General features: G+C 39.6%; 1 protein-coding gene across 1 annotated transcript in view; it reads left to right on the top strand.

Annotated features, from left to right (window-relative positions):
* Nucleotides 1–17772, top strand: part of VWA8 (von Willebrand factor A domain containing 8) — a 366079-nt gene that overhangs the window by 28315 nt on the left and 319992 nt on the right. Inside the window, exon 3 of the mRNA XM_043892308.1 lies at nt 14590–14720. Within this exon, the coding sequence (XP_043748243.1) occupies nt 14590–14720 (131 nt within the window). The remainder of the gene's footprint in view (nt 1–14589; nt 14721–17772) is intronic.

Below are 17772 nucleotides of genomic sequence, written 5' to 3'. Positions count from 1 at the left end.
ATCTAGGTCTTGTCACCTCCTGCCTTGACCATTATAACTTCCACTTGTCATCTTAGTCCCTCGTCTCTCACCTGCAAGTGTTAAAGTGGATAATTGAAGGCTTTCTGGCCTTTCTGTATGAAAACCAAATCTCAAGGCTTCGCTGAAATTGGCAGCTGTTGAAAAGGGGCTCCTTCATGTATTTGTGCTTGAAGTTAAACTATATCGTATCAAAGCTAGTGTTTCTTCCAGGGTTTGACTTATGAAGTGGTGTTCCAGGGTCGCAGGTTTTCAATAGATAACGTTAAGCCTGACCTCAGTTATATTTCTGCTTCCTTACATAATCTTGTTGCCGTCAGTGAGCCAGTTCTATGTGAGGTCACTTGGGGTTTCCTGGACACACTGAGCTCTTACCTAAGCAATTAGGCCCATGAAGGTTTACTGCAAGAATTACAATATTGTGCTTTAAAAATGGTGCGCTTGGGCCTCATTAACAGGATGAGATTTTTTAGTGTCTGTGTGGGGAAACCTTTGTCTTTAGTTTGTAAATAATTTTAAGAGGTTTGAGAAATTCACCAATGTTACAGAATAGCGTGGGAAACCTATGTCACCTTTGTGTCAGGATAGATAGTGCAGCTACTTGTCAGTTTTGATGATTTAGTGACAGAGGTCACATGAAAGCCTTCAGGGAAGTGTTACGTAAGATTCCCTGACTTAATAATCAGTGCTTGAGAAACAGTCTGAGAACCTAAGCCTCCAATCCTTACGATTTGCCTTATTTTTACTGCTGTCCTAATTGCTTCTCGTTACATGAGAATTTACTTTGGGGAAAGGATTTCGTTTGAGATTTCTTTAGATATATTTTTAAGAATAGCACTCTTAAAAGGATGAGCCCCATCAACTTTTAAAGCTCTTAAACATGCCCTGAAGTCTTCTCTAGAGTCTTCATGTCAGTCTTTATTCGGTGCCTAATTTTTCTCTAATCTTCTTTCTCCCAAGTACCATACTGACGATGACTTAAAATTTTTTGATGTGTTTTATTGCTTTTTATTTTCTAGCTAATGACTGTTTTTTTGCTTTCTGCAGCTCTCAGTGCAGATGTACAAGAGCTAGGTAATATGTTAAATAGGCTTCTTTGGATCTACATGGCAGTTTAGTTGCCATTAATGACATTGTTTAAATGAATTCAAATAGTAAACACCTAGTTAAAGATTACATTTTTAATGCAAATATATTATATCTGATAGAAGATTAATACACTTAATATATAAATATATAATGATGAGAAACATCATATGATCCAATAGAAAACAGTCAAAGGATTTAAAGCAGCTTGCTATTGGACAGGAAATCCAGACGGCCAATAAGTATATGTACATATGTTCTAACCCTGCTTAATAGTTAGAGAGATGTAAATTATACAATAGGATAGTAATATTCATGCATCATTTGGGCCCAAACTGAAAAGTATTATAATGTCCAGTACCTACAGGGTTTCAGGGAAATGGCATTTCATATATTGCTATGGAAGTGTGAGTTCATTTGACTCCTTTGAAATGTAATATGGTAGTTGCTACTAAAATAAAATGTCTTCTTCATGTAACAGTTTCTCTATTAGGTTCTATCCACCAAGGGAAAAATCAGCACACGAAAAGGATGTTTGTACACAACATATATTGCAGCATTTTATTGTTTTCAATAGTGACAAAACCAAAAGCAATCTGACTATATCAATACAGGAATGATTGATAATTATTATATAGATATTTTATGGAAGTTTCCACAGCTGTTAAAAAAGAATAAATTAGATTTATTTTTGGGAACCTAGAGGGTATCCATGTGATACTGTTAAGCAAAAATTGAAGCCTTCAGGATAGTACATAAAGTTTGATACAGTTTTTGTTCTTGTATTTTAAAAAAAAAACTTGAAATACTCTTTGCAGGTATATTACATATTTTCCTGTGTAAAAAGAAAAACGTGGAAGGCCACAGTCCAGGTTCTTTGACTTTTTTCTGTGGCATTGGGTTGGGAGTGGGGTTGGAAATGGAAGGTGTCATTTAATATTTCTTTTACATTTTTGGATTTTTTCTTTGTTACAGTAAGCATATATTAGATTTTATTTTTAAAAAGCTAATAAACCCTCATGTTTAAAGTGAAGCTTTATTAAGTTGGAGAATACATCTATCATAGCTGCTTTTTCTGTGATCTGACTCATAAAAATATAAACTTTATGCTTTACGTTTAAAGAATTTGACTCATATGACAGGACCTAAAAATTCTTGGTTCTTCTGGTTGCGTTCATAACTAAAGGTCATTCCTTAATCTCATTTTATGTTTTTGGTGGTTGTCTTGTCTTGAATATGACTAGTTACATTAAGACCAAAGATGTCCTTTGTAAATTATCACAGTTTAACAACACCTTATAGATAAGCATTTCAAGAGGGTGAATTCCAAATTGAATTTAAGGTATTAAATTGCAACCTATTGATTAGTCAGAATATTTTAATGTATGTCACCCATCCTATTGCTACTTTCTCTTGTCTATCACAGTTCTCTACTTCCAGTATGACTCTGATTAGTTTGCAGTATGGTTTTTCAAAAGAAATATAATTTTTTGTTCCTATTACAAAAATAAAACATCAATACACAAAACTTGGAAAACACTAAAAAAAAATTCAAATCATCCATAAGCCTAATTATAAATACTGTTGGTGGTGCTAATGGTAAAGAACCCACCTGGCAATGCAGGAGACGTCAGGGATGTGGGATCATAGCTAGGTCAGGAAGATCCCATAGAGGAGGGCACGGTAACCCACTCTAGTTCTCTTACATGGAGAATCCTATGGGCAGAGGAGCCTGGTGGGTCCATAGGTTGCAAAGAGTCGGACACAACTGAAGCGACTTAGCGTGAACACATAATGTCCCCTGGTTCCTCCATTTTCTGGGAATTGCTCATCAACTTTGTAGATTTAGTTTGATATTTTAGAATTTTATATAAAAGCAATAATACAGCATATATTCTGGTTTTGTCTAGCTTCTATCACTCAAAATAATTATTTTGAGATTCTTCCATGTTAGTCTGTTCCTTTTTATTGCCAAGTAGTATTCCATTATATGAAATAATTACTTTACAATTTGTTTATCTATTCATCTGTTGATATCAAATCATTGTTACCATTCTGAGGCTCTTAAAGTAAAGCTGCTATGAACATATATGCTGGGAAAGATTGAAGGCAGGAGGAGAAGAGGATGACAGAGGACAAGGTGGTTGGATGGCATCACCAGCTTAATGGACATGCGTTTGAGCAAGCTCCAGGAGACGGTGGAGGACAGGAAAGCCTGGCATGCTGCTGTCCATGGGGTCGCAAAGCGTCGGACACAGCTGAGCGACTGAACAACGACAACTCTGTGTGAACATAATGTTTTCTTTTTCCTTGTGCAAATACCTGGGAGTGAAATTCTAACTGGAGGCTGGAAGTCTGAGGTCAGGGTGCCAATATGGTCAGGTTCTATGAGGACCCTCCTACTGACTTCTTGACATGGCAGAGAGATTGGAGAGACAGAGCAGGCTCTTACATCTTTTTTTAGAAGAAGACTAATCACATTTATGAGGGCTCCACCTTCATGACCAAATGGCCTGCCAAAGTCCCCACCTGCTAATACTCTCATACTGGCAGTTAGTTCAGTTCAGTTCAGTTCAGTCGCTCAGTCGTGTCTGACTCTTTGCGACCCCATGGACTGCAGCATGCCAGGCCTTCCTCTCCATCACCAATTCCCGGAGCCTACTCAAACTCATGTCCACCGAGTCAGTAATGCCATCCAACCATCTCATCCTCTGCCATCCCCTTCTTCTCCTGCCCTCAATTTTCCCCAGCATCAGGGTCTTTTCAAATGAGTCAGTTCTTTACATCAGGTGGCCACAGTATTGGAGTTTCAGCTTTAACATCAGTCCTTCCAATGAATATTCAGAATTGATTTCCTTTAGGATTGACTGGTTGGATCTCCTTGCAGTCCAAGGAACTCTCAAGAGTCTTCTCCAGCATCACAGTTCAAATGCATCAATTCTTCAGCACTCAGCTTTCTATATAGTCCAACTCTCACATCCATACGTGACTACTGGAAAAACAATAGCTTTGACTAGATGGACCTTTGTTGGCAAAGTAATGTCTCTGCTTTTTAATATGCTATCTAGGTTGGTCATAGCTTTTCTTCCAAGGAGCAAGAGTCTTTTAATTGCATGGCTGCAGTCACCATATGCAGTGATTTTGGAGCCCCCTCCCCCCCAAAATAAAGTCTATTACTCTTTCCATTGTTTCCCCATCTATTTGCCATGAAGTGATAGGACCAGATGCTATGATCTTCGTTATTTGATTGTTGAGTTTTAAGCCAGCTTTTTCGCTCTCCTCTTTCACTTTTATCACAAGGCTCTTTAATTCCTCTTCGCAACGGTCATATCATCTGCGTATCTGATGTTACTGATATTTCTCCTGGCAATCTTGATTCCAGCTTGTGCTTCATCCAACCCAGAATTTCGCATGATGTACTCTGTTTATAAGTTAAATAAGCAAGGTGACAATATACAGCTTTTACATACTCCTTTCTCAATTTGTTACATGTCCAGTTCTAACTGTTGCTTCTTAACCTGTGTACAGATTTCTCAGGAGGCAGGTAAGGTGGTCTGGTATTCCCATCTCTTTAAGCATTTTCCACAGTTTGTTGTGATCTACACAGACAAAGTCTTTGGTATAGTCAATGAAACAGAAGTAGATGTTTTTCTCAAACTCTTCATGCTTTTTCGATGATTCAGTGGATGTTAGCAATTTGATTTCTGGTTCCTCTGCCTTTCCTAATTCCAGCTTGAACATCTGGAAGTTCACGGTTCATGTACTGTTGAAGCCCAGGTTGGAGCATTTTGAGCATTACTTTGCTAGCATGTGAGATGAGTGCAATTGTGAGGTAGTCTGAGCATTCTTTGGCATTGCCTTTCTTAGGGATTGGAGTGAAAACTGACCTTTTCCAGTCCTGTGTCCACTGCTGAGTTTTCCAAATTTGCTGGCATATTGAGTGCAGCACTTCACAGCATCACCTTTTAGGATTTGAAGTAACTCAACTGGAATTCCATCACCTCCACTAACTTTGTTCATAGTGATGCTTCCTAAGGCCCACTTGACTTCACTTTCCAGGATGTCTGGCTCTAGGTGGGTGATCACACCATCGTGATTATCTGGTCATGAAGATCTTTTTTGTACAGTTCTTCTGTGTATTCTTGCCACCTCTTCTTAATATCTTCTGCTTCTGTTAGGTCCATGCCATTTCTGTCCTTTATTGAGCCCATCTTTGCATGAAATGTTTCCTTGGTATCCCTAATTTTCTTGAAGAGATCTCTAGTCTTTCCTGTTCTTTGTTTTCCTCTATTTCTTTGCTTTCCTCCATTTCTTTGCATTGATCACTGAGGAAGGCTTTCTTATCTCTCCTTGCTATTCTTTGTAACTCTGCATTCAAATGTGTATATCTTTGCTTTTCTTCTTTGGTTTTCACTTCTCTTCTCTTGTCAGCTCTTTGTAAGGCTTCCTCAGACAACCATTTTGCCTTTTTGCGTTTCTTTTTCTTGGGAATGGTCTTGATCACTGCCTCCTGTACAGTGTCACGAACCTCCATCCATAATTCTTCAGGCACTCTGTCTATCAGATCTAATCCCTTAAATCTGTTTGTCACTTCACTGTATAATCATAAGGGATTTGATTTAGGTCATACCTGAATGGTCTAGTGGTTTTCCCTACTTTCTTCAATTCAAGTTTGAATTTGGCAGTAAGGAGTTCATGATATGAGCCACAGTCAGCTCCCAGTCTTATTTTTGCTGACTGTACAGAGCTTCTCCATCTTTGGCTGCAAAGAATATAATCAATCTGATTTCAGTATTGACCATCTGGTGATGTCCATGTGCAGAGTCTTCTCTTGTGTTGTTGGAAGAGGGTGTTTGCTATGACCAGTGCGTTCTCTTGGCAAAACTCTGTTAACCTCTGCCCTGCTTCATTCTGTACTCAAGGCCAAATTTCCCTGTTAAGATTTCATAACTGGCAGTTAAGATTTCAACATATGAATTTTGGAGGCACACAAATATTTAGTCCATAACTGTGTTGGATTTTATCAATAGGTCTTTGTCAGATTTTGGTATTCGGGTAATGCTAGTCTCATGGAATGAGTTGGGAAGTGTTTCCTCCTCTTCCTGTGTGTCTCTATGCAAGTACAGGAAGATATGCATAGTTAGTTTTACTCTAATACCTCTACACACAAATTTGTACAGCTTGCGGGACTTACCTACTGGTCCCGTGGTTAAAATTTTGCCTCCGGTGCAGGGGGTCTGCATTTGATCCCTGGTTGGGGGAGCTAAGAGCCCATGTGCCTTGTAAGGCAAAAAACCCAAAACATTAAAACAACATCAACAGAAAAAGAAGCAATATTTTAAAAAATTAAATAGAAACTTGAAATTTGGTCCACATAAACAAATCTTTAAAAAGTTCAGCTTGGTACTTATTATTTAAGTATATGCTCTGATTTATTTAATGTGTATTGATATATTTTTCTAGTTTTAAGAAAAACTGAATCCCTTCTTTGTGCTCAATGGTACCCTAGACAGTGTTACACTTCTCATTTAATTTGGATTACAGCTATCTTTATTGGGTCAGACCCATCAGCCCACTTTATAGATGAGTGGCTTATATAAACTGAGGCTCTCTATATATGCCTTTGTTTTCTTTATATATGTGCCTTTGATGCCTTGGAAGGATCTTATTGTATTTATCTTTGTATTCTTGGTGCTAAGTATATAGAAGATCCTTAATAACTAACTTAGTGAATGATTTAGCCCATAGGGTAAATAATGAAGACTTTGGTTCTAAACACGTTGTATTATTTATGCCCCTTGCCTCCCCTTTTTCGCCCTTGATGTCCATTATATCCTAGTACAGAGTGATACACGGTAGAAATGTCACAGTTTAGTAAATGAACCTGCACTTGGTTCTTTTGAATTCTCTCATTGTGAGGTGGTAACGCGTGCAGGGGTGTGTGATAAGCCTGGGTTCAGATTCTTCCTGAGCAATATGAAATGCTTTGGGAAAGTAACTCACACAAGCTGTACCAGCTCGGTGGATTCCTTTCCCCTTTATTTTTGTCAGCGTGGGCTAAGTTCAGAAGGTAGATTTGAGTGTACATGCAGAAGCTTATGCATGGCCCCCGAGTCCATGCCATGCGGGTGCTGTCTAGGACACACGCCAGGTAGAGGACCGTGCAGGTGAGAATGGGCCTTTAATATCCTCTCACACCTGGTTCTCCCTGGCTGAGGGGCTGGACAAGGCTCTGTGCCTGTAATCCTCACGATCACTTGCCCAGGAAGTGTTACTGCCTCCCTTTTGACAATAAGGAGATGTAGGCCCAGGAGATGCAGAATACTTGTCCAAGGACACTGAGAAAGGACAGCATGAGAAATCACCACTAGCTCTGTGTGGCTTCAAAGGCTTTTCCTCCATTATATTATGTTGACCCTTGGGATACTAAGTGACCATCACCATTTGTGAAGGGTTTTATTAAAACTGAATTTGAACTCTGACATAATTTTGTCAAATTTTAATTTTAGTCTTTACATATATGGCAAATCTGAGTCCGTGAAGGGACAAAGTTAGGAACCAGATGTTTTAATTTTACAGAATATAGAATCAATGTCTTCTGGCGTTACTCTGACACCAGTTTATCATTCTGTGGACTCTTGAAAGGAGGCGTCTTGTGCCTGGAAACACTGGGTTCGGGAATTTCTCTCGTGTACCAGGCAGTGTTTATATTAGGTTACGGATGGCAGTTTGTTTTGCAGATGTTCATAATGTATAATCTTATATCTTGTTTCTATTTCTGGAACACTTTCAAGTATGACTCATGTATTGTCGAGGCCATCCTAAAAATACAGCTAGCTTCAAGCATTAATGTAAAATACACCACAGATACCACACAGCAGTACCTAATGCATTCTCTCAGTAGTTTAATGTGACTTCCTGAAAAATTAAATGTTTTCTTTGACAAAATACGCTGTACTAAAATATGAATAAGTGAAAATGGGTTTTTTTTTTTTTTTGAGAAGTGAGTTCTCTGACAACATAATGTTAACAACAGAATGAATTTGAAATTTTAATAAAAGGAGGTATCATTGGTATCACCGAAACCCAAGAAATAGAATTAGTGTCCATAAAAGCAAGTCCACCAAACTTGATGGAGCCTGGTGAGGTTCATTTTTGTAATTATGTGATTGTGTGTTCAGATGTGTCCGACTGTTTGTGACCCTGTGGGCTGTAGCCCGCCAGGCTCCTCTGTCTGTGGGATTTCCCAGGTTAGAATACTGGAGTGGGTTGCCACTTCTTCCTCCAGGCGATCTTCCCAACCCAGGGATTGAACCCTGAATCTCTTGCATCTCCTGCATTGGCAGGCAGGTTCTTTTCCACTGTGCCACCTGGGTGACGTTCACACTTGGAGGGGAAATCTTGGACCTGAAGATGGAGCCTGTGTCAAACAGATGGCTGGAGGGAAGCTGCTGCGTCGCACAGGGAGCCCAGCTCAGTGCTCTGTGGCGACCTGGAGGGGTGGGACGCGGGGCTGGGAGGGGAGCTCACGAGGGAGGGGAGGTGTGTATACGTAGAGCAGATTCACTTTGCTGTGCAGCAGAAACTCAGACCACGTCGTAAAGCTTTATACTCCAATGATAAAGTTAAAAAAACAAAGACTGGAGGAGCAGTAGGACGTAATGGCTGGAGTGCAAGCTTGGACTCAAACAATTTAGGTCTAAATCTTGGTTTAGGCCAAGATTTATCAACTGTAGACAAATAATACCACTGTAAGAACTTTGATTTTTCTTATTTATAAGGTGAGAATAGTGAATGTTTAATAAGTACGTGTACTACTACCACTGGACACTCTTCTAAGTGCCTAATTTAATGCTCATAACCACCTTATAAGTAAGCTCATTTCTCATATCCACTATACAGATGTAAAAACAGCACAGAGAATTTGAATAGCTGATCAAAATTACACTATAAACAGCAAGTTGGGAATTAACTGTTTGGCTCTAGTCTTTATCCTTACATGCGGTAGCCTGCTGTCTTCTAGAGTTGTTGTGTGATCTGAGAGTATGAGAAATCATTCATGTTTTTCCCCAGCACATGATTAGGAATGCAGTAAATTATGGCTGTCATTATTACTATTATTGTTATTGTTTTTCAGTTGCTAAGTTGTGTCTGACACTTTGCACCCCCATGGACTGCAGCATGCCGGGTTCCCCTGTCCTTCACTGTCTCCTGGAGTTTGCTCAAATTCATGTCCATTGAGTTGGTGATGCCATCTAACCATCTTAGCCTCTGTCATCCCCTTCTCCTCCTGCCTTCAATCTTTCCCAGCATCACGGTCTTTTCCAATGAGTTGCCTCTTTGCATTAGGTGGCCAAAGTATTGGAGCTTCAGAGTCAGCCTTTCCAGTGAATATTCAGGGTTGATTTTCTTTAGGATTGACTGGCTTGATCTCCTTGCTGTCCAAGGGTCTCTCAAGAGTCTTCTCCAGCACCGTAATTTGGAAGTATCAATTCCTTGGTGTGTAGCCTTCTCTGTGGTCTAGCTCTGACATCTGTACATGACTCCTGGAGAAATCATAATTTTGACTATATGGTCCTTTGTTGGCAGAGTGATTCTCTACTTTTTAACATGCTGTCTAGATTTGTCACAGCTTTCCTTCCAGGGAGCAAGCATCTTTTAATTTCATGACTGAAGTCACCATTCACAGTGATTTTGGAGCCCAAGAAAAGAAAATCTGTCACTACTAACACTTCTTCATCTTGTTTGCCATGAAGTGATGGAACTGGATGCCATGATCTTAGTTTTTTAGTGTTGAGCTTCAAGCCAGCTTTTCCACTCTCCTCTTTTACCCTCATCAAGCAGCTCTTTACTATACTAAAGTAAGACAAAAGAAGGGAAAAGGTCTTTGTGACAGTATAGACTACAAGGCCAGCCAGAGGGTTCAGAAGCTGCTTATTCATGTGAAGAAACCTGTGCAGAGTTGAAATGTAAATGGAAGACATCTCCAGATGCTCTGGAACGCGTGGAGATGGGACAGTACTGCTGCTGGTTGACAGCCAGTGTTGAGTATTTAAGGGCAAAGGAGGGGATGACTGAGAGCTATCAGGTGTGCCTCTGGCCTGTGACTCTTCTCATCACACCAGGGTCATGTTGAGTGGGAGACACTCCCGTGAACGTACTCAAAGTGTGAAGGGAAAGTGTCAGTCGCTCAGTCGTGTACGACTCTTCGCGACCCCATGGACTGTAGCCCACCAGGCTCCTGTGTCCGTGGAATTCTCCAGGCAAGAATACTGGAGTGGGTTGCCATTTCCTTCTCCTGGGGATCTTCCCAACCAGGGATTGAACCTGGGTCTCCTGCGTTGCAGGCAGATTTTTTACCATCTGAGCTGCCAGAAAGCCCCGAGCCTACTCAAAGTTCTATACAATTTCTAGGATCTGGTTCTAAATAACTTCATCTCTGTGCCTTTCTCTTCCCACTTAAGAAGATACGTTGGTGTACACACTGCTCTGTTGTTATAACTGATTCTTCTTCAGTTTGCTAAGAAAAAGATAAATTATTCCTAAACTTCAGTACTTGTTGATACTGACAACTTACAGGGGGAGAAACCTCACACTGGATTAGGAAATGGAGCCTTTGATTTAAAAAAAAAAAATCTTGAAAATGAATGTGAGTTCTAAGATCATGGCATTGTAAATGGAGTGGAACGATATTGAGACTCTGTCATTATGAATAGTTATAAATAGTTATAAATAATAAAAGGTGGGAGGAAGCTGAAGAGACCAACTTGGCTCTCCCTTACAGAACTTTGGAAATTTCATATTTTAAATAGACAAGTCCAGGTAATGGAAGGTCAGGCACTTTGCCAAAGGTGAATACACAGAAGCAGCATAAAACCATAAGAATGGTGTGGAGAAGGCCCGAGGCCAGAGTAAACTGAGGTTTGGAAAAATGTAAAGAAAAACCCCAAAGCGTTTAAGTTTTTAATTACATATTTAATACCTAAGTAAGGAAGGGTAGTGGATCTGCAGCATACAGAACTTCGTGTCATTTTACTGAGAAATGAGGCTTCTTAGCTCTTATTTTGTTTCATCCTTACATAGCAGGCAGATGGACCTGTCTTACAATAAGAAAGAATAGACCATATATTATAATGATTTAAGCCTGTAGTAGGAAAGAACAATAGCGTACATCTGACAGCTAAGAATAAGATGCAGGTGAATTGCTTCCTAGCATTGCGGAGCTCCTTGGGAGATTCTCAAAGGTGCAGGTCTTAGGGCAATGTTTTTCAATGTGTTTTTCATTATTGCACACTTAAGGACATTTTCCCCTGATTGTCTCTCCCCAATTCTGTGAAATTTAAATACATAAGTATGTTGTAATTTATCTGTTAATGCAGAGCATCCCATTGTGGGTAACTAGCTATGGTATTGGGTTGGCCAAAAAGTTGGTTCGCGTTTTTCCATAAGATGATATGGAAAACCTGAATTAGCTTTATGGCCAACCTAATAATATCAATAGTTAAGAACTGTTCCCAAGTCCTCCTCCAGGAGCCAAGTGTTGCCCCCACGCATGGTGTAGAGGCTTCACAGAGAATAGGAGCGAAGCTAAGCACCTCCACCTGGGTGATGAATCTGCTGATTTTCACATGTTAGAAGCACTTGCTTTGTGGAAATTATAAATTGCTTTAGCGTGGCCTCTGCACTTCCCTGGTGGCTCAGACGATAAAGTGTCTGCCTGCAGTGTGGGAGACCCAGGTTCGATCCCTGGGTCGGGAAGATCCTCTGGAGAAGGAAATGGCAGCCCACTCCAGTACTCTTGCCTGGAAAATCCCATGGACAGAGGAGCGTGTTAGGCTACAGTCCATGGGGTCACAAAGAGTCGGACACGACTGAGCGACTTCACTTTCCTAGCGTGGCCTCAGTATGTGATACACCAAGCAGTCTGCCCAATACCTTTCCTTAATCTTCCTACCATGATTAAGAAAATCAGAAATTTATCTTTATTTTTGTTCTAATGATTAAATACTAACTTTTTGGGGGAGAGTAGGGGCAATCACCCTAGCAAGATTATGCTGTTGGTGGGGGGCATGGAGGGAAACACAGCTTTAGTACCTAGACAAATGTTCTTAGTTTGATGTTTGAATTCTTTCATGACCTTCCTGGATGATTAAACAAAGTTTAATGAGTATAAGAATATTCAACACACACAAAAGACTATGTTTTTTATATGCATACACAGATGCTGTGCTGTGCTGAATTGCTCTTTGTGACCCCAGGGACTGTAGCCCGCTAGACTTCTCTGTCCATGGGATTTCTTAGGCAAGAATACTGGAGTGGGTTGCCATTTCCTCCTCAGGGGATCTTCCCAACCCAGGGATCGAACCTGTGTCTCTTGCACCTCCTGCATTGGCAGGCGGATTCTTTACTGCTGTGCCACCTGGGAAGCCCATACACTCATACACATACATATACACAGATAGATATGTTGATATGTATGTATACATACCTGTATTATGTGTGTTTACATACAAAATGCAACATAATCGTAAAACAAACACTGTACCCACATCTAATTTAAGGACTAGAGTATTATAATTATCTTTGAAGTTATCCACAAGAATCTCTCTGATTCCTTTCCAGATATTCTGAATTTATCATCCTCTGGCTTTTTTGCTGTTTCAAGCACTGTTTTAATCACATATGCATGTGTTTGTAAAAAATTCAATTTACTAGTTTTTTGAGCTTTACCAAGATAGTGGGGCTTCATGGAGGCTCAGCGGTAAAGAATCCGCCTACAGTGCGCAAACTGCAGGAAAAGCAGGTTCAATCACTGGGTCAGGAAGATCCCCTGGAGGAGGACGTTGCAACTCACTCCAGTATTCTTGCCTGGAGAATCCCATGAACAGAGGAGCCTGAAGGGCTCCAGTCCATAGGGTCGCAAACGGTTGGACATGACTGAAACGATTTAGCATGCACTCATCAAGATAGTGATATTAATCATTAATACATGATTTAGTTTGTGACAATTTTTTTCTCTTTTAAGAGTTAAACATGTTGTTGGAAGTAACGGGGGTTCATTCTGTTATTTTTTTTGTCATACAGTATTCCACTGTGTGTCTTTTATCCATCTCCTATCTTCAGTTTTATTTTGAGCCACACTGCTATGAGTATTCTATATCGTGTCTTGATGTGTAAGGGGGAGAGTTTTTCTTGAATCCCTAGGAGAACACCTGTGCAGTCACTGGGTGATGTATGTGAGTAAATACAAATGAATTGTATTAATACAAACATTTAAAAAATGGTTAGTCAAAAAATAAGTGTGTTCATGGATGATTTAATAGTAGGCTTAGGGACTTCCTCTGTAGCTCAGAAGGTAAGGAATCCACGTATGATGCAAGAGATCTGGTGTCGATTCTTGGGTCAGGAAGATCCCCTGGAGAAGGGAATGGCAGCCCACTCCAGTATTCTTGCCTGGAGAATCCCATAGACAGAGGAGCCTGCTGGGCTGTAGTCCATGGGGTCGCCAAGAGTCAGACATGGCTGAGTGACTAACACCTTCACTTTTTACTAGGGACTTCTCTACCAGCCCAGTTAAGACTCAGCACTCCAAATGGAGGGTACACAGGTTGAGTTCCTGGGTGGGGAACTAAGATCCCCAAATGCCATGTGCCCCAAAATTAAATGTATATATATATAGTAGACTTAGAAGGATATTATACAGAAGAGTCTTCTATTTCCAGAAGAGTTGGTGCTGAATAGATGTAAATTTTAAAGGAGTCATTTAAATCTACATCAGACATCCTAACTGTGAAGTTTGAGAGATCTCACAATCCAGTGCCAACTTAAGTCGTACTTTAAAAATTTTTTCAAGGTTTTGATACTCATAAATTGTCTGAGATGATTTGGTCCTATCACCTTTCAGAACAAAAGAGTTGGGGTGTAACACTGTGACAAAGTAATGGTAGTAGTTGTTCATATCACCCTTGAAAAACACTTTTGTTCCTTTGATAACACAGATACCTGTTCAAGCATTCTTATAAGCTTTTTTTTTGGCCTTACTGCATGGCTTATGGGATCTTATTTTCCCGACTAGTGGTCTGAGCCAGGTCCATGGCAGTGAAAGCCCAAGCTTTAACCACTGGACCACCCCCCCACCCCCAGGGAATTCCCGTTTCTTATTAGCTTTTAGGTGTGGGATTATGTGACTCTTCGTGATGTAATAAACCCTATTTTAACATTAGATAATAATGGTTTTATTGTAAAACAGTGTCAAAATTCAGCAGATGTAGGTATGAATGTATACATGTGTATATGCATGTGTGTGTATGTGTATATATGTGCATATATATATATATATATACATGTACATTGTATATACATTTTTAACTTGATAGATATACTGTCTGCATTGGTTGCTTGGAGGTTTATGTTCTATGTAGTAGTCTGATTTGCATTTCATTTTACCTTTTTTTCCACTTTATTATTTTTTTTTCCACTTTAAAGTCTCAGACTCTCTGGCTCAATCAGTAATTCAACATCTAAGATGGATAATGCAGAAGGATCTTTTGGGGCAAGACGTCTTTCTAATAGGACCTCCTGGGCCTCTTCGGCGCTCTATTGCTATGCAGTACCTGGTAAGCAACGAATTCTTGTTGATTCCTGAGGGTCTTAACTTTGATAACCTGTTTTGTGAAATAAATTAAGAATTTACGGAAATCTCAGGTTTAGTCCTTCCTTTAAAAATGTTGACATTGAGGGGTGATTGTTTATAAAGCATTTGGAATAAATTATTCGGAAAGTCAATGTATGTTTGCCTTTCATAGCTTTAGCAAATGTTTGCTCCAAGTAGAAAACCCTCCACTTCTAGTAGGAAAGAGATCCATCTAAATGCAAGCAGTGAATAGTTGCAAACAGGATCAGCAACTCTGAGATTAGAAAACAAAAGTGTAGTTTTATTCTTCTCAAGAAACATTCTTTTATCTTTGGTCCACATTTTGAAAAGCCAAATAATTCTTCTGACTTTTGATGTTATATGGTCTCTAAAGGGAGCCTAAGGATTACAGAATCTCTCTTACGTGTTTTGTGCACTCTTTTTTTTCTATAAATAGATGAGAAAACAGGTTCACAGAGATTAGATAACTCACTCAGGCTTTATCCAGCAAGTCAGTGATGGAGCTAGACTTCAGATCTCATATTGCTTTTCCTTTCTGATACGATATCCTCTTAAATGTTTGTAGTTCTCTGAGTTGAGTTGAAATATTCAAATCTCAACTGAAATAAAAAAAAATTTGCAGGACTTTTTTCTACTACTTTGTCAGCATTAATAGGCATTGCTATAATGATTGAAGGATGAACCCTCTCAGACGAAGTTGGTCTGTTCCAAAGATAATTTTTAGGATGAAGAGAAAAACCTTACTTAAAGCTTCCTTTTGTTATTTGATATTAAATCATCGATTTCTAATTTATTGAGATATACTTCATGTACTCTTTTATTTTAGTGGTGAGTTTATCTTGGTACTTTCAAAATTATGTAGGGCTGTAATGATGAAAATACCATGAACAGAACCTAACTCTGTCTAGCTCATAAATTTCATATCCCTTATTTGTTCCCTAGAATCAGTTTGTGAGGTGCAGTGTGCCATTGTATTATTATCGTTACTTTATTAATACACAATGCAAAAGTCTATTTGTCTTGTCTGTGCCATTGTATTATTATCATTACTTTATTAATACACAATGCAAAAGTCTATTTGTCTTGTCTGAGAATGCAGAGTCACCCACCAAGATTCCCAGGTCTAGACCTCTTTAGTTTTAAATTGTGCAGTCTACCTGGCTCATTTCAAAGGCAACAATATCTCACTTTGATTTTGTTTCTGACAAGTCTTTGAAGCTTGTTAGAAATGTGGAGTAGCCAGGCTGGGAGAGTATAGGAATCCTGTTGGCTGAAAAACACAATTGAAGTTTATAAGTATAAACCTTGTATCTTAATAAAACAACCACCACCAAACTTTCAATTGTCAGAGCTGAGGCAGCTTCAGGATTTGGAAATACATGTAAGAAAACTTACTAGCCTAAGCTGCCTTGCAAACTCTGTAGTGGGTACTATTGCCAGTATATGTAAAGACCCTATGTGTAGTAATAGCCAGCATAGTGGTGGTGTTCAGTTGCTCAGTTATGTCCAACTCTGCAACCCCATGGACTGCAGCACGCCAGACTTCCTTGTCCTTCATCATCTCCTCGAGCTCACTCAAACTCATGTCCATCGAGTCGGTGATGCCATTCATCATCTCATCCTTTGTTGTGCCCTTCTCCTCCTGCCTTCAATCTTTTCCCAGCATCAGGTCTTTTCTAAAGCCTTTGACTGAGTGGATCACAAAAAACTGGAAAATTCTTGGAGAGATGGGAATACCAGATCACCTTACCTGCCTCCCGCGAAACCTGGATGCAGGTCAAGAAGCAACAGTTGGAACCGGATATGGAACAATGGATTGGTTCAATAGCCAGTGTAGATGACATCTCTAAAGGCAGAAATCTGGGAGCAAGCCTCTTGAATCAATGAGAAATTAAAAAGAAATAACTGAAAACTTGTGTTTATCTCATATTTCACTCATATAGTAGGAGCTTTGTAGACAGTTTAAAATAAGTCAGCAGACCTCTGCCGCCGTCCCCATCTGCTGCTCCAGGTGCTGGCTGTGAGCTTGTTGCTGCCACTTCCGTGGATCAACAGCTGGGGACACCTTGGTCTTGTCTTGGCTGACGAAAAGTCCCGGGAAACTGTCAAGACTGAGGATAACAGCCTTGCTGTGACAGTTCGGGGTGCTACTGTGATGCAGTTTAATAGTAAGAGGCACACGGCATTTGGTCAACCACTGTGAGTGTCAGGGGTTTTCAGCGAGGGAGATCACAGTCCGTGTCAGTGAGACAAGACGGGAAGGCGCTGCAGGGCGTCCCGGAAGCCAGGAGGGTCTGCTGGAGGAGGACCTGCCACTTGACTCCAGAATTGTGCTCTCACGGGCGGCTCACTTAGAGAAACATCATTTGGTGTCAGCACATCTTTGCCACTTTGGTGTACATTTTCTCTTTTTAAAACTTTCCCCTTCTTTCCACATATTCTAAAACTTATGGGTGCGTGGGAACAGGCACATTTTAAAAGACTGAGTGACAATAATAAATGTATTTTTATCAACATCACATGGAGATAAGGTCAATTAAAAAAAATCCCATTTAAAGAAAAATCCCCTTTCACCACTAATGGCATACTCATTCAACTTTTTTCTTTTGTACTCCTCCAGTAAATTAATTTGTTCTTCCTGTTTAATAAAAACATATTACATGCCTTATTGGATTGGAGAATGTCATTGTTTTTAATTCAACATTGTAAAACCAAGGATAATGTTAAAAAATTTTTATACCTTGTTGTTATATATAAGGAAAAATGAATTTAGGGATAGATTAATTATTCTAAGAGAAATAGATTCTGGGTGGTTTCTTCTTCAAACCAAATGGTTTTTTTTCCTGTGTAAAATAATAACCTCCATACCCCCTTCCTGCTTTTCATCTTTCCTCTCCTTTTTCCTTCCTAATTAGTTCTATATTGTCTCTTTTTTGTTGAACCACTTATTGATATTTACCTTATTTTCACACTTGTTAAATGCTTAACATATACATGGTAGGTAATCATTGGTT

The sequence above is a fragment of the Cervus elaphus genome, chromosome 30 (genome assembly GCF_910594005.1).
Source record: "Cervus elaphus chromosome 30, mCerEla1.1, whole genome shotgun sequence".
Taxonomy (NCBI): domain Eukaryota; kingdom Metazoa; phylum Chordata; class Mammalia; order Artiodactyla; family Cervidae; genus Cervus; species Cervus elaphus.
This window is presented reverse-complemented; position numbering and strand designations above follow the sequence as displayed.